The following is a 23,866-nucleotide window of genomic DNA, read 5'->3' on the forward strand; positions in this document are numbered from 1 at the left end:
GTCTTTCTGGTTTCCTTAATAATTCTCAGATTTTGTTTGTTTTGAATGGCCACACAGAAAGTTATGAGTTCATATCTAGATTATTTTCTTATAAATGTTTATAGGTGATTATACAAAATAGGATCAAAAGTTCCAGGAGTGAAATTTTATTTAAACACATATATTTACAAATTAGTTTGAAGTTTCCAAATAGTAACTTCGGTTATTTAAACATTTTTTACATCAGTTTTATGATTGCAAAAAAGCTTCTCTGATGTCCTTTTTGAAAGTTCCTGATTGCATTTTCCATAGCTATCAAAACTTCTGCTTTACCAGAAAAATTTCTATGTGGATATGTGCATGATGGGGGGAGGGGGTCTTCCCAGTAATGTTTGTTTGTTTGTTATTTAGTTTTTAGGAGCATTAGCAACTAAGGCCATATTGCTCCGGGATATGCGGTGGTCATTCCCTGACCTTTCCGCATCCTCCGTATTTGGTCTTCCCAGTAATGCTGCTAGCATTCCAATTAGAATCACACAAAGCTTATGTTCCAGGTTAACATAATAGAAATCCAATGTGTTTTTGCTGTGTCCTATGACCCATGGTAACATGGAGTGAGGGATTCTGATAGTTGAGGGGCATTTCTTCGACAAAACAGGTGGTCCTAGGATGGCTCACCTAGGATCAATCAGCTAGTTGGGTTGCCTGCAAGGGTCAACCATGTCAATGCCTGTACCCTACCCTCATGGTCTGAGGGATAGGATTCAGGCTGGTTAATGTTCAGATGTTGGTGCTTATAGTTTTAGAAGAGATCTGCAGAAATTGCCAGTGGGTAGTTGATTGCTGGAACAAACTTCCATCTGTTATTGTGGAAGTTGATAGCTTCAGTTAATTCAAGGAAGAACTGGACAAACTTTTGGAGAAAATAGATGGGTGAAATGGGAAGGGGTTTTTTTTTTTTTTTTTTGGCTGATGCTGTATGAGCTTCTTTCTTGCATCATTTGCTTATGCTAATATATGAGATCAGAACAAAGTGTAATCACAGCCTCCATTTTACTTTCTCTATTACTTAGATAACTGTCCTCTCTGGCAATATAGTGGTTTCACCACTTGTCACTCATTTGTAGATGTCTATGTTTGAGTCCTGTCACAGAGTGGAGGAATTTCTAAATTATGCTTTAGCACTTTTAACTGTCTGACTGAGCCTTATACTCTTGTCATATTTTATCTGACAATGAAAATATATAATATACTAGAAATTTTTAAAAAGTGTTTAAAAATTATTTAGGATTCTTAAGATATTTTTATAAGATATAAGTACTTAAGATTCTTAAGATAAAAGTACATTTTTACTTATATAATATAATGTGTATATATTTATACACATTTTTACTTTTATTGATATTTACCACTTTTATTTATATATATTGATGTTTAGGTCATCTATGACTTTGACTTTTTACTCTCTTAAACTTGGACTAGGTGCATCATGGCTTAGGTTGTCAATTAAACATCATCATTACCACCAGCATCCCTTTAATGATGTCCTTAGTTTGCAGGAAAAATATATTGATATGTGCAAAAGCAGTTGAATGAGGAGGATATTATATAAGATATTATAAGGTGTCTTTCCTTTGATTGTATTTTTAACTTAATGACTTCCAAGTATGTTTGGATATTATTAACAGGATGATCTGGTATACAATTGTAATGAAATATGCCTTTATAGACAAAAAAAATAATTCTGACATAAATTTACCTTTTTAGAATTGTTGATCCAATTTTTTTTTATTTCAAAGAGATTTCATTCAGTGGATTGGCATTTTATCTGCAAGTTGTTAAGGTTAACACCATTCATCTCCTGTCTCTCTATTGGCTTTAGAAAACCTGATTTATAAATACAAATTTCAGCCACCTCTTTTGAAAGTTCAACTTTTGCCTCCATCTGATTTGCTCTTAAAACTTTGGAACAAACATGTTGCATAGTCATCTTTTCATGTTTAAAATAACATTTCAGCAATATATAAACAGCCATTACATCACATTTTAGGACAAAAGCTTCAAGTTGCGTAGTGAGTTAACATGCTTATAAGTTAGTGCAAATGCATCAGATCTGCTCGCAGCTAACTACTAAACAGTTAGTAACGAATAGTTATAACAATCTTATAACTAAACAGTTATAAGATTGGCATCATTATGTATATCTCATATTGTGAGAATACCTTCACAACGAGTTGTCACGATATTGCACTACCTCAAAGAAGTAACTCTTCACCAAAGACTATTGTTACTTATTCTCAGCAGATGCCACCACCCAGGCGGCACCATTTCAGAGCTGATTGGCTCCTCTTCGGTGGGTGGGTAGGCACCCTAGTATTGCAATGACTACTAACTATTTAGTAGTTAGCTGCGAGCAGATTTGATGCATTTGCACTAACTTGTAAGCATGTTAACTCGCTATACAACTTGAGGTATTTTGCCCTAAAATGCAACTTAATTCAAATTACCACACACCATCTGGCATCTCTCATATTGTGGAGTTATACTTTGCAACTCCTTGCCATCATCGCAAAACCAGGGTGCCTGCCCACCCACTGAAGAGGAGCCAGTCAGCTCCGAAACGGTGCCCTCTGGGTGCTGGCATCCATTGAGAATAAGTAACAATAGTCTTCTCCTGTGGTGAAGAGTTACTTATTTGAGGCAGTGCAATATAATGGCAACTCATTGTGAAGGTATTCACATTACGAGATATACATAACGATGCCAATCTTATAACTATTTAGTAGTTAGCTGTGAGCATATCTGATGCATTTGCACTAACTTGTAAACATAAACAGCTATTTCAAACATGAAACTAAATATGAAAACTGTAACTATCATATGATATTCCAACTTGAGAGATTGTCTTAATTGATGAACAGCCTGAATAATGCTTATAATGCAAGAAACAAGTTTGTCATTTGAAGATATTCAAGATCTTCTTCACCTTGCATTATCCTTGGTGATGTTGGGTTCATCTTTTAAGGGCTTGTACTATTCAGCTTGCCTATCTTTTGATAAAGCTTTTTCGCAGTACACTTCAGTAATAATTTCTGCCATCCCATATGGAGAAGCAGATATAAATATTTCTAAAATACAAACATAAACTACGTAATGCAATTTGTTACATATAATAATATATTATTTAGCATTCTGCGATGAATTACCCCCAATATTTCATGGAGAGCCAATTGTTGATCGTCGTAGTACTTTCCAAGCCCATCTTTCTCCTGCAGTTACACTTGAACAGGTATGTTGCAGTTTCTTGAATTGTAAACTAAAAGAATTAAATTATGAAACTCATTAAAATCAAGATAAGGATATCTAACAAATGTGAAAATTAAAAAATATTTATAAAACGTTTGAAAACTGTTTATAAAAATATATATTTTTAATATAATATTTTGTTTTATGAAGCTTAGATAAGTCTTCGTTGCAAGTTTTATAAATAGTGAGCTGTTTTACACGAATAAAATAACAGATCATCATAAGGTTTCAGTGTTGATAATATCAACAATAGTGGTAACATTTAAATTCTTTACAGTGGGACCAACTGATGGTGTTACCAACAGCAAATTCTAAATGGGAAGTATTCAAGGGAAGTAATCAAAAAATACTAGGCTTGTCAAAGGAGGTTAGACCTACAGTGGTGGACAAAAAAATTGCATCACTTGTGAATTTTGTAAATAATGTGTTTTGCACTGCATTGTGGGTTGCAGAAATGTTCGAAATGCATTTGTTAGCTGGGATATATATCTCTGTGAATGAAATCCAATAAAAAGACTCCACCTGATATACCTAATTGCTATAAATATCTTCCCAAAGGTTAAAATGTGTAATTAATGGAAATTTGAGAAATCATGCAAATGGCAATCATGACAACCAAACTTACATTTTATTGCATTTACGTGTAAAAACTGAAATGACAAATTAACATAATACTATTATGTACTGTAAATCAGCAAAATAAGTCCTCAATATTTTGTTGTTCCTCCTCGAGCTGCAATTACAGCCTTGCAACAATCTGGCATAGAGTTAATCAACTTCTCGATATACGGTTGCCCAATTTTGTGGTACCACACCCTTACAATGCACTCCTGCAGCTGAATCTTACTTGTCAGCTTCTTCTGAACAATTTTAGACGACATCATGTACTAGAAATTTTCAATAGGGTTCAATTCTGACTGTTGCCAGGCCAGTCCAACACTGTAATGCCAGCATTTCTGAGGTATGACTGTACCTTAAGGGAGAAAAAACGAGGGAATACATTGGCGTAAGTATGTTTGAGACAAGAATACAAACTCATCATTAAATCTAAATAGCATAAAACTTACCAATTTTGTTGTGTGGCAAGGTGTTGAGTCCTGTTGAAAAATGCAGTTTTGGACATCTGTGTGGTGATCCCCAATAACGGGTTTCAGGCCCTCCTCCAAGATAGCAGTGTGGGTTTCTGCATTCACTGTTCCGTTAATAACATAATTTGCCCTACCCCTTTTCTTGTTATGCATCCCCAGATCATCTCACTGGCAAGAAACTTTACAGTCAGGATGGTATGCCTCCGATTTTCGTCTTCTGACCTATCACTTCCCATCCGAGCCATGCGTTGAATTTCGAATTGTCAGAAAAGATGATGATGTCCCATTGCTTTTTTAGTCCATGAAACATGCATTTTAGCCCAAACAAGTTGCTATTTCCCCCTTTGTTGGGTCAACAAAGGCTTCTTCTTGGGCCAATATGCATGCAGACCACATTCCGAAAGCAGTCTTTGGATAGTTCGTGCATTTGTTTCAACACCAGAGGCCATATCAAAGTCCAGTTTTAGATTAGGAGTACTAGCATGGCGATTATGACGGCATAGGCATTTCAAATATCGATCTTGGGAAGGAGTAGTCACTCTCTTACAGCCTGATCCAGGTCTTCTCTTCACATCACTGGTTTCATGCTTTAATTTCAACACCTGGGATACTGTTGACTGGTGGCAGCCTATTTTATCAGCGATAGCACATGTAGAAATCTCTTCCTGGGACAGAGCAACAGCTACACTTTTTTTTCTTGGTGTCAACTGAACATATGGAGACACCTCTGCTTACACCTCTGCAAAACAGGATACTAATGAACGTGTATACCCTTCCAATGCCATATTTACAGAAATGGCTGATGCAATGTCTTGCAATTACTGTCTGATGCAATAGAAGCGTTATCTGACGCAATACCTTTGCTTTTGTGACAAACAAAATGACTGTAATCAAACAGTATCTCATGTTTCACTACAAATGTTACTTTTTTTTTTAAGGTGAGCAGTTTTTTTTGTCTGCCACTATAAATGGATGTCAGATGAACTACTGAGACATGTGGCAGAGAAGAAAAGTGCATGGGGTGCATATAAATTATCAAGTGATTCAGAAGCCTGTGGTAGATATAAATTAGTCTGTAATCAAGTCACAAAGGAGGTTAGGAAAGCTAAGGCAGATTGTGAGAAGTCTCTGGAAAAGAATGCAAAGAAAAACAGCAAAGACCTCTATGCTTGTATTAACAGTAAAAGGAGAGAGAGAGAGAGAGAGAGTTGGATCACATTGGGCCATGATGTCTATGGGTTAACTGTTGATGATCCTTTCAGGTTGCAGACAAATTGAAGGTATTTTGCATCTACATTCACACATGAGGAATTTTTTAGAGAGTCAGATGTCAGAAGTTTATCAATCTCTAACAAGGAGCTAAATGATTCTGTGATAACTGACAGGAAAGTGGAGAAGAAATTTTGTAGAAGATGGACATAAAAGGCACCTGTGGTATGTAGAAGCTATCCAATTATATTAAGGCAGCAAACCCTTAGCCATAATTATGAGAGCAGTCTTGGATTCAGGGGAGGTCCTTATGGTACTGGAGATGTGCAAATGCATTCCCAATTCATAAAGGGGGATCAAAAGGTGACGTGAGTAATTACAGACCTGTTAGCTTAATGTCCGTTCCAGGGGAAAATAGGAATGGGTAAAGAAGTAATGCAAGACCATCTGGACAGGCATGCAACTATACTGCAATCACAGCATTGCACATATAAGACTGCTGTAGAAACTGGAGCAATGTGGCATTAAGGGCAAGTTACTGCTATGACTAAAGAGATGGTTAAATGGAAGGAGACAGAGTATTTATCAACGTGCACCGTTCTTCATGGATTAATGTTATTAGCGGAATTCCTCAGGGTTCAGTTCTGGGCCCATTTTTGTTTTCAATCTTTATCAATGATATTGATGAATGTATATCAGGCTTAATGTCTAAGTTTGTAGATGATACAAAGGTTTGCAGAGTGGTAACCAGTCATCAGGATGAGTTACTGCAACAAGATCTAGGAAAAATTTGGTCGTGAGCTGAGAAATGGCAGTTGAAGTTTAATATTTGCAAATGTAAGGTACTGCATATGGGTATCAGTAATTTACTAACTGTGTGGTACTACACTCTGTGGAGACTAGGCACCTATGGGGGCAATCAGATTGAGGTGTTTTAAAGCCTTGAACGGATTGAGTAAGCTGAATATTAATAGCATTCTTCCACTTGTTGAAATTTTGTTGGTATAATTTTGCACATGATTACATTTATAGTTTTCATTGCTAGACTTGGCTGATAGATGAAAAAACTTATTTTCAAACAGAATGAACCTATTATTTGAGGACAAATTTATTTATGAGTGACCACATGTGAGCATATTTTCTTAAGTTTGCTACTAGTTTGCCACTTCTGTAATAGGATGATGAAATAACCACAATTTACATGCTATCCAATATATGTAAATTATTGTAAACCTTTCAATACTTAACCCATTTCCAGCTGGGCAGATAATTTCATCTCAAATAGATTCTGTTCTGCCTTCCTTCATTACACAATAAAAGAAATCAAGGGAGATGTTGACTTGTTGCAGCTTTTAAAAACATACAAGAGGCATTTCTTTATAATTTTGTGTACCATTAGAATATTTTAATGCATTGAATCAGTGATGTATGTCAGTTGAATTCCAGAACATTTTTTAGCAGTTATCATCGGGTGATATCTTCACATCTTCGGTGAGGCATATTTTCATCTGTTTTTCAGCCTCAGAGTTTTATGAGCTCTGTTCACATTCTTCTTTGTTATAATTTTTTTTTGGCATTTTCTTGATTTAGGTTACCAGTAGAATTGTTGATTCTGCTTGTTATTGCCTTCTGGCTGAGACAAGATAAAGGATGAAATGTATCCTTTGGTAGTGTTGCTTGCTTTAAAAAATTAGTAATAGTTTGACATTCTGTGCCTTCATTATTCAGTCTTGCTCTCTGCTCTTTATTCCTCTGTTATCTGATTTATGTTTGAACGTTTGCATTTCCAGACATTTTCTACACTCACTGAACTAAAAGCTGAGCAATAAAAATTAAAATTTTATTACATCACTAAATTATAAGCCAACTAGGGAAAAAGATACGAATAACAGTTACCTCATAGAATATTTTCTTTCAACAACTGACAGAGTTAAATAAATAAACTTTAATAGAATAAATAAGTAAAACAATATTTTTTTTTTGTTGTAAACCCACCCAGTTATTCATACCCATTTCAGTCATGTGCCATATGAATTTAAGTCCAGTATTCTGTGCATTCTTTCAAGCTTAGGATGAGGTACCTTGCTTCAAAAGCCACTGGATTTTCAGGGCATTTTTAGTGTATTGATTTTATTAGTTTCATAAAATTTGTGTTTTACTTATTTATTCCACATGTTTATCTCGTTAAAGTTTATTTTATTTTAATTTTGGTGTGTTGGCTGTTGCAAGACAATTTATGTTATGTTTCCTGCTACCTGAGGCCTGTTTTCTAACAGTTGATTGAGGTGTTTAAGGCTCTGAGAGGCATAAGCAAAATGAATGAGGATGAAATTTTCATGGTTATAAATGATTCTAGAACTAGGGGCCATAATTTCAAGTTACGGGGGTGGGGGAGATGTTTAGACTGGATTGCAGGAAATTTTATTTTAGCCAGAGTTATAAATTACTGGAATAAGTTGCCTACATGGGTGGTATAGGCTGACAGTTTGGGGAAATTCAAAGGTCAGCTGGATAATCCTATGGGAGGAGGGGAAATGCTTAGGTTGTCCATTATCTTTTCTCTTATTTATTAATTATTGTTATTATTATTTATTTTCTTTTTATTATTTTATTCTTATCATTTTATTTTATTTTATTTATTTTTTTGTTATTTTATTGTTATTTATTTTTTTATTATTATTATTACTATTATTATTATTATTTTTTTTTTTGGCTGATGCAGCATAAGCCATAGGCTTCCTTGTGGCCATTGCTAATACTAATACTAGTTACCTCCTCATTTCAGTATATCAACAGTAAGTTTAATCACGAAATGATAGGTATCCATTAAGTAAGATAATCATGAACTTGGTAGTAATAGTGCTTATTAGACTGTATGCCTTATACTATATATAAATACAGTTTATCCTGCTAAAACAGGCAAAATACTTGTCTACCCAGAAGTCACTTGGAGAGAAGATTCTGGATACTTGTCCACACCATGGGAAGGTGGGCCAGTCCCAATGGATAACTCTATCTGCTCTATTACAAACTCTTCACTCACAGGAGAGAGTGCTAAACCAGTGAGTGAAGCAATTCTCTGGGGGCTTAATTGAGAGAGAGAGAGAGAGAGAGAGAGAGAGAGAGAGAGAGAGAGAGAGAGAGAGAGAGAGAGAGAGAGAGAGATTGAATTCCAGGGTATAGATAAAAATAATAAATAAATAAAATGTGATAAAAATAAACAAATAAAAAGATAAATATATAAAATTAAAAAAATATATATAAATAAAATGATCTATGCAGGGAAATTTCTGAAATGATCATAAAGTAGAGAGCTTGGTTGCACCTCCTCAATTACTGAGTTCTAGCAGTCATTAATATCCATTGTAGCAAAGTCTTGTGGCAATCATCAATATTTTTGTAGCAAAACCTTGTAACATCTGAAAAGAAACACAACAGTGTTTCTTTTCAGATGTTAAAAGTTTTCAATGTTATTTTGTAATTCCAGTTGAAAGTCATCATAAAATGCATAGTCATATTAACTTACATTGCCAATCTTCTACCATACCACATTGACATAAACTAGTTTCATGTAATCCAGATTGCAACAGTTTGTTGTTTAGTGAACTGTGACCTGTTATTATAAACAATGTATACATTCTGTAGAAAACCATTTCCTGATTTCTTTATTCATTAAATACTGCACATCAAGTATAACCAATCTTGTAACTGTTCCTGTTGTTGAAGAAACCCATCTTTCTGTCCATTTATTAACAAGATAGTCCCAACACATTTTCCTTTCCATTTTTGGATCAGTTTTCAGGTCAATTTGAATACCAAAATAATTTGTAAGTATTGATTTTTAATTCTATAGCTTAAACACAGTATATAACATGTTAATCCAATGGAATTGTATCCACTGTTACCTGTAAAGCTGCAGTGAAGACTGTTCTACAAGTTCTATTAATAGCTTGTAACATTGCTCTTTATATGGTAAATAATTTAGCAGTGTGTCATACAGTTTCCACCCTGTGCCCCAGATGCATGGGTGACATCGGTAGGAATACTGCTTTGTAATTGAGCAACAATGTCATCCTAGGCAGCCCCAATCTGATCTTGACACTCTTATTATAGAACCTGTAAACTTTTTTATTTTCTCAGCTAAATGTGAGTAGAAACTTAATTTACAATCAGTTACAATTTCCAAGTACTTATATTCCATCACCATAGGAAGTTGAAGTGAATTAATTTTTATCTGTGTGGGAGATTAACATCTAGCTGTGACTTAAATGCCATCATTTTAGTTTTGCCAGGATTGATTTTAAGTTTATTTACTAGTGTCCACTGGTATGAATCTTGTAAAGTCAGGTTAGCTTTAAACTCCAATGATGCCCTTGATCTTCCAAATGTGATTATTGTAAGATCATTGGCAAATGCAATGACCTTACAATCGAACAGAAGAGACCTCGGGTGTCAGGTATATTGATAAAAAAACCATATTGATAAAAAATATTGCAGCCACTGACGTGAATGTTAAATGATTTAATTAAAAATAAAAATACAGTCAAACTTGGTTATAACGAGCATTACGGGCCCAATAAAATTTCCTTATTATAACCGTTATAATAAGGAAATTTTATTTTCCCCATCTCTGCTATCACTGATAGCAGAGATGGGGAAAGGCCTGGGGCTGCTAAACAATGAACACTTTATGTCAGTGATGAGTTAAATCTACCTCCTATTTTTTGAAATTCTCAATAACTTGATAAAAAGATAGATTCAAAAGAATTATTAGAGAGAAAACAATAATATAAGTATATACCTACATATTACTTGTATTAATATGCTTGTATAAACTATAATACATGTAATATTAAACACAATTTATTTGTTTGTAATTTTAACACTATACACTTAATACTAAACACAATTTATTTCTCTGTAATTAAAAACAATACTATTTAATAATAAACATAATTTCAATTAGTCTTTATTTATGAATCTTAAAATTGCTGTTTGTTTTAAAGCTTTCACTTTGATATTTCTTAAATTTCTCCTTAAAACACTCAACACAATAAAAGTCTCATTACTTGCCTCAGTTCCTTCAAAAAAAATTGACTGTGTCTATTGCACTTTGAGCTTGTGAGATTGTTGACACTGATTTCGTTTCGCTTTCAATTGTCATCATATCACCATCACAATCATCGTCTTTACCATCATCGTTATTCTCTCTGTTGAGCACAGCATCTACATGTCACTCTCTGTAGGAATACCACTAGTTAATAAGTTGTTATTGACTCGTAGGAATACCACTAGTTAATAAGTTGTTATTGACTCGTACAAATTATTATTATTATTATTATTATTATTATTAGAGCCATTTTGCTGCACCAGCCAAAAAAAAAAAAAAAAAGCCAATTTCACACAACTATTCCCTCTAAACGTTTGTCCAGTTACTCCTTGAATTTATTTAAGCTATCAACTTCCACAACGACAGATGGAAGTTTGTTCCAGCAATTAACCACCTGCAGGCTAAAGGCAAATTTCTGCACATCTATTCTACAACTGTCTTTCCTCATTTTGAATTTATGTCCCCTCAGGTTTGTAATCTGAGCCAGCAGAAGAATCCCATCAAAAGTCAGCATGCTCAACCCATTCAAAGCCTTATACACCTCAATCAGATCACCTCACAGGTGCCTAGTCTCCAGCTGCTGCAGTTTGCAGAAGTTAAGCCTTTCTTGGTAAGAGAACCCCTTCATTCCCTTCACCAATCTTGTTGCCTTTCTCTGTACATGCTCGTGACTCTACATCCTTTCTAAAATGAGGCCTCCAGACCTGTATCTGTACTCAAGGCATGGCTTGACCATTGTTTTATACAAATGGATAATCACCTCCTTTTCCCTGCTAGAAAAATTCCTGTATATCATTGACAATACCCGGTGACCTGCTCTGGCAGCCTGCCTACATTGCTCAGAAAACTTCATATCTGACTGCACAATTACTCCCAGGTCTTTTTCATTTTCTACCACCCTAAGTGTAGTACCACACAGTTGGTACGTTCCTCTGGGGTTACTTCGACTCATATGCAGTACTTTGCATTTGTCAATGTTAAACTTCAGTTGCCACTTCTCAGCCCATCTGCCCAAATTTTCTAGATCATGTTGCAGTAATACAACTGTTGTAGATGTCTTTATCATTGAAATCTTTCCTGATATTTGCCCAAACATGGTCAATCCATTCATTTGTTGTTATTGGATCTGCAGCTTGAGATTCTCCATTAATTTTTGCATAAACAATGTTATGTCGGTTTTTAAATCGATCCAGCCAACGGTTGTTACACACAAAATCGTTGCACCCAAATTGTTTAGCAAATTTTTCTGCTTGAGCCTTCAAGATAGGACTGCCTCTTGAAAATCCAGCACTTCTTTGTGTGGTGAAGCATTGCTTCAATGGTTCACCACACAAATTTAGAAAGTGTGTTTGTAACCTCGCACTTTCTAAATTTTTTTCGGTTATGTTCTTTTCCAGTGCCAATATGTAAACATCTTTATTCTTCCACAACGGCAATACACTTGAAGATGACAAAGAAAACTTTTTTCACACTTCAAAATTTTTTTCACCACGTTCTAACTCACAAATAAATTCGACTTTTTCGCGAATTGAGAGACATTTCCTTTCATTAGTGGACATGTTTCTGAAGGAAGGGTTTGTTTCTAACTGATTTTACTTTAAAATAAAGTGATCTGCATAAAAAGGTCTTAGAAGCCCGAAATGCAAAGTTCTTAGAAGTCCTGAAATGCATACAAAGTTCTTAGAGGTCCTAAAATAAATTTATGGTTCAGTGAATACAAGACAATCTGTAAATAGGGTAATGTGACAGGCAGAACGCCAATGCACTATTGTATAGCCCCATCCCCAGAAGGACAAGGTCATAATGGGAAGCATTCAAAGAACTTATCTTGGAAGCTACTAGGCTTTACATACCAACTAAGAAATATTGTTCAAGGATCAGGCCTAAATAGATGTCAGATGAACTAATGAGACATATGGCAGAGAAAAAAAAATGCATGGGATACATATAAATTAACATGTGACACAGAAGCCTATGATAGATATAAGTTGATCTGTAACCAAGTTACAAAGGAGGTTAGGCAGGCGAAGGCAGATTACGAGAACTCTTTGGCAAGGGATGCAAAGAAAAACAGCAAGGAATTCTTTACTTATGCAAACTCTAGAAGGAAAGGGATGAATTAGATTGGTCCACTGGATATTGATGGTTCAACTGTTGATGATCCTACTCAAGTGACTAAAAAACAAAATCAATATTTTGCATCTACATTCACACATGAGGAGTTATTCAGGAAAGGGAATGCCATAGATGAAGTAAACACTGACAGTAAGCTTGATGATCTTGTAATAATTGAGAGTAAAGTGGAGGAGAAATTGTTGAAGATAAATACAAGAAAGGCACGTGGGGTGGATGGGATCTATCCAGTTATATTAAAGGAGGCAGCAAAGGAAGTAAGCAATCCGTTAGCCATAATTATGAGAGCTTCCTTGGACTCAGGGGAGGTACCCACAGATTGGAGATGTGCAAATGTAACCCCAATTCACAAAGGAGGATCAAAGGCTGATCTTTTTCGGTAAGGCTGATCTTTTTCGGTAAGGCTGACACAAGTAATTATAGACCTGTTAGTTTAACTTCTGTTCCAGCAAAATTAATGGAAGCACTGGTTAAAGAAGCACTGCAGGATCATCTTGACAAGAATTCAGTTATAGCTCAGACACAGCATGGTTTTGTTAAGGGAAGGTCTTGCCTGACCAATTTGATTGGATACTATGATGTAGTCACAAAAGAATTGGATGCAGGGAATAACTTTGATATTATATATTTGGATCTTAGAAAGGCTTTTGATACTGTTGCACATGGAAGACTGCTGCACAAATTGGAGCACAAATTGGTGGCAAATTGTTGTTATGGATAAAGGGATGGTTGAGTGGCAGAAGACAGAGAGTGGTAATTAATATACACTGCTCATCGTGGACTAATGTTATTAGTGGAGTCCCTCAGGGTTCAGTGTTGGGTCCATTGTTGTTTTCTGTATTTATAAATAATATTGATGATGGTATATCAAGCTTAATGTCCAAGTTTGCAGATGATACAAAGGTTGGCTGGGTTGTTAAGGACACTACTGATGCTATGCTGCTGCAACAGGATCGGGAAAGGTTGAGCAGATGGGCTGAGAGGTGGCAAATGAAGTTTAACATTGACAAATGTAAAGTACTACATATGGGAAACAGCAACCCCAGAGCAACGTATCAACTCTGTGGTACTACACTGACAGTGGTAGAGAATGAGAAGGACCTGGGGGTAATTGTGCAGGCAGATATGAAGTTCTCTGAGCAGTGCAGATGGGCTGCAAGAGTAGCTCATGGTGTATTGTCAATGATATATAGGAATTTTTCTAGCAGGGATAGGGAGGTGATTATTCTCTTGTATAAGGCAATGGTCAGGCCGCACCTTGAGTACTGTATACAGGTCTGGAGGCCTCATTTCAAGAAGGATGTAGAGCTGCTGGAACGAGTACAGAGAAGGGCAACAAGGTTAGTGAAGGGAACGAAGGGTTGCTCTTACAAAGAAAGGCTTAAGTTTTGCAAATTACAGTGTCTGGAGACTAGGCACCTGCGAGGTGATCTGATAGAGGTGTACAAAGCCTTGAATGGTTTGAGCATGCTCAATGCTGATGGGATACTGCCTCTTGGTCAGAATAATCACCTGAGAGGGCATAAATTCAAATCGAGGAAAGACAGATGTAGGATAGATGTCCGGAAATTTGCCTTTAGCCAGCAGGCAGTTGGTTGGTGGAACAGACTTCCATCCCTCGTTGTGGAAGTTGATAGCCTTTTTTTTTTTTTTTTTGGCTGATGCTGCATAAGCTTGCTTTCTTGCATCATATGCCTCTACTAATGCTAGTACTAATGCTAATAAACCAGTTGCTAATCCGATGCAGGCGGTAATAAAGCTAAGTCATCCTTTTCATTATCGTCTATTCCAAGTATTGGGTATTTTTGACTACCCGAGCAATTAAGAATGCATAGTTACCAAAATTTGTTCAGTATATCCATGTAGTACGCTTGTTATAATAGTGAGTGATTGTATGGGAATATGCATAAATTAAAATCATCATGGCTTTTTGCTCATTACAGCCATGACTCGTTATTTCCGTGCTCATTATTTCCGTGCACATCAAAGGCAGATATTGTGGGGATTTCAGAGACGTGGTGTCACACAGATATAAGAAATGCAGAACTGGAATTTGGGGAGTACAATGTGTACAGAAAGGATAGACAGGATAGGAAGGGAGGAGGGGTTATGCTATTAATTAAGAAACACATAAAATCCAAGGAAGTGAAGCCAGTCGACATCGCTGGACAGTGCAGTGTCGAGTCAGTTTGGTGTGACATAAGCATTGGGAGATCAAAATTGAGAGTAGGAGTGTGCTATAGGCCTAATGACTCTGATGAGTATAATAAGAAACTGTTCGGAGAAATAGAGTGGGCCAGTAAATCAGAGAGTCTTATAATGGGGGATTTTAATTTCCCAGATATTGACTGGAATTTGGGGGCTGGTCACTCACACAGTAGCAAGGCTTTTGTGGATTTATTGGATGATTGTTTTCTACATCAGCATGTTCGGGAGGCAACTAGAGGGAGTAATACTCTTGATTTGATTATCAGTAGTGATTCTTCATGCATTCAGAATCTGCAGATAAATGAACCACTTGGTGGCAGTGATCACAGTGTGCTGAAGTGGGAGTTACTCAAAGAGGTAACTACCATTAGGGGTAAAGGGAAGGGGTATTGCTTTCGTAAAGGCGACTACAATGGACTGAGACAGTATTTAAATTCTATACAGTGGGATCAACTGATGATATTGCCAACAGCAAATTCAAAATGGGAAGCATTCAAAGAACTTATCGTGGAAGCTACTAGGTTTTACATACCAACTAAGAAATATTGTTCAAGGTTTAGGCCTAAATGGTTGTCAGATGAACTAATGAGGCATATGGCAGAGAAGAAAAATGCATGGGATACATACAAATTAACACGTGACACGGATGCCTATGATAGATACAAGTTGATCTGTAACCAAGTTACAAAGGAGGTTAGGCAGGCGAAGGCAGATTACGAGAGATCCTTGGCAAGGGATGCGAAGAAAAACAGCAAAGAGTTCTTTACTTATGTAAACTCTAGAAGGAAGGGGATGAATCAGATTGGTCCACTTGAGATCGATGGGTCAACTGTTGATGACCCTGCTCGGGTAGCTAACAAACTAAATGAATATTTTGCATCGACATTCACACATGAGGAGTTATTCAGCGAGGGGAATGCCAGAGGTGTATTCAACTCTAGCAGTAAGCTAGAGAATCTTGTAATAACTGAGAGCAAAGTGGAGGAGAAATTGTTGAAGATAAACACAAGAAAGGCACCTGGGGTGGATGGGATCTATCCAGTTATATTAAAGGAGGCAGCAAAGGAGGTAAGCAAACCCTTAGCCATAATTATGAGAGCTTCCTTGGACTCAGGGGAGGTACCCATTGACTGGAGATGTGCAAATGTGACCCCAATTCACAAAGGGGGATCAAAGGCTGACACAAGTAATTATAGACCTGTGAGTTTAACTTCTGTTCCCGGAAAATTAATGGAGGCACTGGTGAAAGAAGCACTGCAGGATCATCTAGACAAGACTTCAGTTATAGCTAGGACACAGCATGGTTTTGTTAAGGGGAAGTCTTGCCTGACCAATTTGATTGGATACTATGATGCAGTCACAAAAGAACTGGATGCAGGGAATAACTTTGATATTATATACTTGGATCTTAGAAAGGCTTTTGATACTGTTGCACATGGAAGACTGCTGCACAAATTGGAGCAGTGTGGCATTGGAGGCAAGTTGCTGCTATGGATAAAGGGGTGGTTGAGGGGGAGAAGACAGAGAGTGGTAATCAATGGACACTGCTCATCGTGGACTAATGTTATTAGTGGAGTCCCTCAGGGTTCAGTATTGGGGCCTTTATTGTTTTCTGTATTTATAAATGATATTGATGATGGTATATCAGGCTTAATGTCCAAGTTTGCAGACGATACAAAGGTTGGCAGGGTTGTCAAGGACACTACTGACACTATGCTGCTGCAACAGGATTTGGAAAGGTTGAGCAGATGGGCTTCGAGGTGGCAAATGAAGTTTAACATTGACAAATGTAAAGTACTACATATGGGAAACAGCAACCCCAGAGCAACGTATCAACTCTGTGGTACTACACTGACAGTGGTAGAGAATGAAAGGGACCTGGGGGTGGTGGTGCAGGCAGATATGAAGTTCTCTGAGCAGTGCAGACGAGCTGCAAGAGTAGCTCATGGTGTATTGTCAATGATATATAGAAATTTTTCTAGCAGGGATAAGGAGGTGATTATTCCCTTGTATAAGGCAATGGTCAGGCCACACCTAGAGTACTGTATACAGGCCTGGAGGCCTCATTTCAGGAAGGATGTAGAGCTGCTGGAACGAGTACAGAGAAGGGCAACTAGATTGGTGAATGGGACAAAGGGGTTCTCTTACGAAGAAAGGCTTAAGTTTTGCAAATTACAGTGTCTGGAAACTAGGCACCAGCGGGGTGATCTGATAGAGGTGTACAAAGCCTTGAATGGTTTGAGCATGCTCAATGCTGATGGGATTCTTCCTCTAGTTCAGAAAAATCACCTGAGAGGGCATAAATTCAAATTGAGGAAAGACAGATGTAGGATAGATGTGCGGAAATTTGCCTTTAGCCAGCGGGTGGTTGGTGGGTGGAACAGACTTCCATCCCTTGTCGTGGAAGTTGATAGCCTAAATAAGTTTAAGGCTCAGCTGGACAGGTATTTCGAACGAACAGAGGGGTGAAGTGGAAGTGGTTATTTTTATTTATTTATGTTACTTTTTTTTTTTTTTTTGGCTGATGCTGCATAAGCTTGCTTTCTTGCATCAAATGCCTCTACTAATGCTAATGCTAATGCTAATTATAACCAAGTTCACCTGTACATAGTCATTAAAATAAAAGAAACTATACTATTATGAGCATAAAAGATATTAAAAGTAAATAAAGAAAAGAAATAAAATGCTTGGTACAGCAATTACAAGTGATAAGAATAAATATACATAAAACAGCAAATAGAATAAAAACAATAAAATAAATGACATATACAGGAGCTTTTGAGGTGTGTGGGCCTCTTTTTCAATCGAGACTGAAGCAACGAGAACAGCCATTCTTATAGACCAGAAGTTACAACTGGATATACAACATATGCACATCAAGCCTGGCGAATAAAGGAAAGACAAAGAAAAAAAAAAAATGGGAAGAAAGGGAAGAGGTGGGCTAACGTAGGTCAGCATTCCTCAGCCATTCAATCGTCAGTCTCTGAATGCAGTATGCACCGACTATTCATTCAGTTATCTACCTGCCATCTTTCATTACTATGCAGAATAATATCCTGTAATAGGATGTATGCAGGGTCTCACAATTACGATTAATAATGGGACACATGACAGCTATATGGAGGGCCTCTAACTGTTGTTGATATGCACATCTGTGGCAGACGAGCCACATCTGCCTAGGATTTGTGCATACATATAAAATTCTGCAACTGTATATTTGTGTATGATATAAATTATAATTCACAAAGTATTTAAGCAGTGCCTCAACTGAAATTTATAACCAAATGAACGTCTATATATTAGACATATTCATTTCCAGTTTCATTATTAATTTTAAATTTGAGCTGATTTTAATATTAGAGGCATATTGATGCAAGAAAGCAAGCTTATGCAACATCAGCCAAAAAAAAAAAAAAAAAAAAAACACATGCTCCTAATTCACCCCTCCGTTTGTTCCAAATACCTATCCATCTCAGCTTTAAATTTATTTAGGCTATCAACTTCCATAACAAAGGAATGGAAGTCTGTTCGATCAACCAACTACCCGCTGGCTAAAGGCAAACTTTTGCACATCTGTCCTACATCTGTCTTTCCTCAATTTGAATTTATGCCCTCTCAGGTGATTATTCTGAGCAAGAGGAAGAATCCCATTAGTATTGAGCATGCTCAAACCGTTCAAGGCTTTATATATCTCAATCAGATTACCTCGCAGGTGCCTAGTCTCCAGACACTGTAATTTTCAAAACTTAAGCCTTTCTTCGAAAGAGCAACCCTTTGTTCCGTTCACTAATCTTGTTGCCCTTCTCTGTACTCGTTCCAACAGCTCTAAATCCTTCTTAAAATGAGGCCTCCGGACCTGTATACAGTACTCAAGGTGTGGCCTGACCATTGCCTTATACAAGGGTATAATCACCTCCTTATCCCTGCTAGAAAAATTCCTGTATATCATTGACAAGACACAATGAGCTACTCTTGCAGACCATCTACACTGCTCCGAAAACTTCATATCTGCCTGCACAATTACCCCCAGGTCCTTTTCGTTCTCTACTACTGTCAGTGTAGTATCACAGAGTTGATACGACACGCTGGGGTTGCTGTTTCCCATATGTTGTACTTTACATTTGTCAATGTTAAACTTCATTTGCCACCTCTCAGCCCATCTGCTCAACTTTTCTAGATCCTCTTGCAGCAGCGTACTGTCATTAGTGTCCTTAACAACCCTGTCAACCTTCGTATCTTCTGCAAACTTGGACATTAAGCTTGATATACCATCATCAATATCATTTATAAATACAGAAAACAATAATGGACCCAACACTGAATCCTGAGGGACTCCACTAATAAAATTAGTCCACGATGAGCAGTGTCCATTGATTACCACTCTCTGTCTTCTCCCACTCAACCATCCCTTTATCCATAGCAGCAATTTGCCTCCAATGCCACACTGCTCCAATTTGTTCAGCAGTCTTCCATGTGCAACAGTATCAAAAGCTTTTCTAAGATCCAAATATATGATATCAAAGTTATCATACATTCCCTGCATCCAGTTCCTTTGTGATCACATCATAGTATCCAATCAAATTGGTCTGGCAAGACTTCCCTTAACAAAACCGTGCCGTGTCCGAGCTATAACTGAAGTCTTGTATAGATGATTCTGCAGTGCTTCTTTAACCAGTGCCTCCATTAATTTTCCTGGAACAGAAGTTAAACTAACAGGTCTATAATTACTTGTGTCGCCCTTTGATCCTCTTTTATGAATTGGGGTCACATTTGTACATCTCCAGTCCATGGGTACCTCCCCTGAGTCCTAAGAAGCTCTCATAATTATGGCTAAGGGTTTGCTTACTTCCTTTGTTGCCTCCTTTAATATAACCCGATAGATCCCATCCACCCCTTGTGCCTTTTTTATGTTTATCTTCAACAATTTCTCCTCCACTTTCCTCTCAGTTATTACAAAATTATCTAGCTCACTGCCAGAGTTTAATTCACCTCTGCCATTCCCCTCCCTGAATAATTCCTAATGGGTGAATGTAGATGCAAAATACTCATTTAGTTTGTTATCCACTTGAGCAGGATCATCAACAGTTGAACCATCAATATCCAGTGGACCAATCTAATTCATCCCCTTCCTTCTAGAGTTTACATAGGTAAAGAACTGTTTGTTGTTTTTCTTTGCATCCTTTGCCAAAGATTTCTGATAATCTGCCTTTGCCTGGCTAATCTCCTTTGTGGCTTGGTTACAGACCAGCTTATATCTGTCATAGGCTTCCATGTCACCCATTAATTTATATGTATCCCATGCATTTTTCTTCTGTGCCATATGTCTTGTTAGTTCATCTGACATCCATTTAGGCCTAAACTTTGAACAATATTTCTTTGTTGGTATGTAAAGCCTAGTAGCTTCCAAGATAAATTTTTTGAATTTGCTGTTGGTAACATCATCAGTTGGTCCCACCGTATTGAATTTAAATACTGTAATTGCCATTACGAAAGCAAAAACCCTTCCTTTTATCCCTGATGGTAGTTACTTCTTTGAGTAAATCCTACTTCAGCACCTAGTGGTTCCTTTATCTGCAGGTTCTTAATGCATGAAGAATCACTACTGAGAATCAGATCAAGAGTATTACTCCCTCTAGTTGCCTCCCGAACATGCTGATGTAGAAAACAATCATCCAGTAAATTCACAAAAACCTTGCTAGCATGTGAGTGATCAACCCACAAATTCCAGTCAATATCTGGGAAATTAAAATCCCCCATTATAAGACTCTCTGATTTACTGGCCCACTCTTATTTCCCTGTACATTTTCTTATTATACTCATCAGAGTCATTAGGCCTATAACACACTCCTACTCTCAATTTTGATTTCCCAATGTTTATGTTACACCAAACTGACTCGACACTGCACTGTCCAGTGATGTCGACTGGCTTCACTTCCTTGGATTTTGTGTTTCTTAACTAATAGCATAACTCTTCCTCCTCCCTTCCTGGGCGCCTCCGTAGCCAGGTGGGAAGGAGCAGCAGTGCATAGCACATGCTTCTTGATTAGACCGGGGTTCGAGCCCGTCACCACCAAATACAGAGGATGCGGAAAGGTCAGGGAATGACCACCGCATATCCCGGAGCAATATGGCCTTAGTTGCTAATGCTCCTAAAAAAAAAAAAAAAAAAACCAACCAACATCCCTTCCTATCTTGTCTATCCTTCCTGTACACATTATACTCCCCAAATTCCAGTTCTGCATTCCTTATATCTGTGTGACACGACATCTCTGATATTCCAACAATATCTGCCTTTGATATTTTGAGCAATACCTGAAATTCATCAAATTTATTTACCAAACTCCTAGCATTGGTGTACATGCAAGTATACATGCACCTGTTCCTATTCTTAGCTACCCTAACACAACCCATGTGTTTACTTGTACCGCAATGACTTCCAGCAGTCTCTGATATACTCTGCATCTTGTTTTCCAGGCTGCTGCTCATTCCAGTAGAAGCAGTGCAAGAATCACTTTCACCTCTGCCATGGCTACTGTTAATCTTTTAGTCCTTGTATCATCCCCCCCTTCAAGCTAGCAGTTTTCCTACCCACCTAACACTTCCTCAATAGCATCAGCAAATATTCTTGCACTCTTTCCATTTAATTGTATCCCATCCCTGTAGATCAGTCTCTCCTGTTAACAAGTACAGACCAGGCTGAAAAAAAATTCTACCCCTTGAGTCTTCCACAGTCTTTCCAGGGCCGAATTTGATCATCAAGGCTCTCATCATATACTCCCTCTTATTGTGTCTGGGTTTCAAATTCAACCCTAATTCACTGCTTTTTTTCAACAGTGACCTGTACTTGTTAAGTAATTCCGCCAGTCTCCTAATCTTAATATTATTTGTGCCAACGTGTACAACAGTATCACGTTTTGTGCCCTTAAAAGATGATATCCACTCTACAACGTCATCAACCTTTGCCCCTGGATGACATACCTTGGTCCTGTTCCACCCATCCTTTTTATATAGCATGTTCCCCGTTTCCCTGACAATAGAGTCACCATCAACTACTAGTTCCTGTGGGACCAGCGCATTCTGCCTTGGGGATTGCCGATGTGTTGCGTGATGATCAAGTGCAAGCTCTGGCATTGATGTATGCAGCTGAGAGCTTGATGGGCCCTTTAATTTAGATCCTTCGAGGGCATCCACCCTGTCCTTCAAGCTCTCATATAGGCCCATAACAATGCTGAGTTGTCACCCGATTTCCTCACACTCCTTACATCGCGAACACACAAAGACATCCCCCCTTGGCAATATCATGTCCCGTACCTGATTGCTCTACAAACAATCAAGCAAGCAGTGCATTTTAAAAGGTTGTGATTCAGAGGTCAACTGTCCCCCTCACTTCTCCCCTGAGCCATAGCACTCCATTTAGCTTGAGCCTTTTGCTCTGCTGCTTTGGTCTGAGTCATGATTTCGATTCAATTTCAATAAAATTTCAATTTCAGTACGAAATTTTATTCCTAAACTTGTATCGCAGTTATAACTATACAGTGAAACTTCCCTTTAACGGACAGCCATGGGGAACGAAAATGTGTCCGTTAGAGAGAAGTGTCCGCTAACAAGAAGTCTGAGGGAAAAAAAAAAAAAAAAAAAAAGAAAGAAAAATCATTAAACGTTTAATGTAAAATTAAATTAAAATATATACAGATTTTGAACAATATTTTTGTAAATAATATACAATTACATACACAAGAGATAAAGAAAAATCGTTAAACGTTTAATGTAAAATTAAATTAAATTATATACAGATTTTGCACAATATTTTTGTAAATAATATACATACAATTGTGCTATGCATATTATGACTTTATCTTATGAAAAATACATACAGTAATCACTTATTTTCTTCTGCACCTTCTTCCGGCTGATAATTTTGTTTTCAACATTTGTTTGGAGTGAAGAAACCATCGAAAGTCCTTCAGTAAGATACTTCAGCGGCGAAAAACATTTTTAAACGATTGATTTGTATGAGCGCTTCTTCTATTTTCATTGGTGGTTCGTCGTTAGTGTTCTTCGACATAATGACCTCCTTCCATTTCTTCATCCTCATGAGGAACTTCTTGAAAAATATCGATGATAATGTCGTTGATATCTATAGCACCATCTTCTGTAGTGAGGTTCGAGTCTATATCTTTGTAGCCAGGGTCACTTGTAGCTGAAGTATCGTATATTATCAATAGATGAAGTTCTTGTTCTTCTTGGTGCTCCACATTGCTGTTCACAACTTCAATTTTTGCGTTTGAGAAGCCAGACTTTACAAAACAGTTCACGACAGTTTGTTTTCTAATTGCGTTTACTGAAGAGGAAATCCATTGAATCGCATCTAGGATGCTGAGTTTCTTTGCAAGGTCACTCGCACATGTTACATCGTTCATGTTTGCAATGAGATGTCTTAAAACACGTTTTCTGTAGTGAAGTTTAAAATTTTTTATTATCCCTTGATCCAAGGGCTGACACTCTGCAGATGTGTTTGGTGGCAGAAAAACGATTTGAATGTTGGACAATTCAATGTGCGGGTGAGATGCAGCATTATCCATGAAAAGAATAATTTTTCTGTTTTGACGAATCGTGTTTTGGTTAAAGTGACTTATCCATTCGCTCATGATATCTCATGTCATCCACGCTTTTTTATTAGACTTCCAATCAACATTCAAGATTCAACTTTATGCCCTTGAAACAACGAGGATTTTGTGGTTTTCCTATAACAAGAGGTTGTTCAAAGTCTCCCAGCATATTTGTACACAATAGTACAGTCAAGCGTTCCTTAGAAATATTTCCGCCCTGGCAC

At 37.2% G+C, this 23,866-nt stretch overlaps 1 protein-coding gene across 3 annotated transcripts in view; it reads left to right on the plus strand.

Moving 5' to 3' along the window:
* LOC150080891 (protein IMPACT-like) overlaps positions 1–23,866 on the plus strand; it is a 130,434-nt gene that overhangs the window by 57,660 nt on the left and 48,908 nt on the right. For all 3 annotated transcript variants that reach the window (XR_016547388.1, XM_090381310.1, XM_090381311.1), the window contains one exon: positions 3,168–3,268. Coding sequence is in view for 2 of the 3 variants with exons in the window: in XM_090381310.1 (XP_090237436.1) it covers positions 3,168–3,268 (101 nt within the window). In the remaining variant the exon portion in view is untranslated. The remainder of the gene's footprint in view (positions 1–3,167; positions 3,269–23,866) is intronic.

The sequence above is a fragment of the Mastigoproctus giganteus genome, chromosome 9 (genome assembly GCF_048544385.1).
Source record: "Mastigoproctus giganteus isolate SK-2022 chromosome 9, ASM4854438v1, whole genome shotgun sequence".
In the NCBI taxonomy this organism is placed as follows: Eukaryota; Metazoa; Arthropoda; class Arachnida; order Uropygi; family Thelyphonidae; genus Mastigoproctus; species Mastigoproctus giganteus.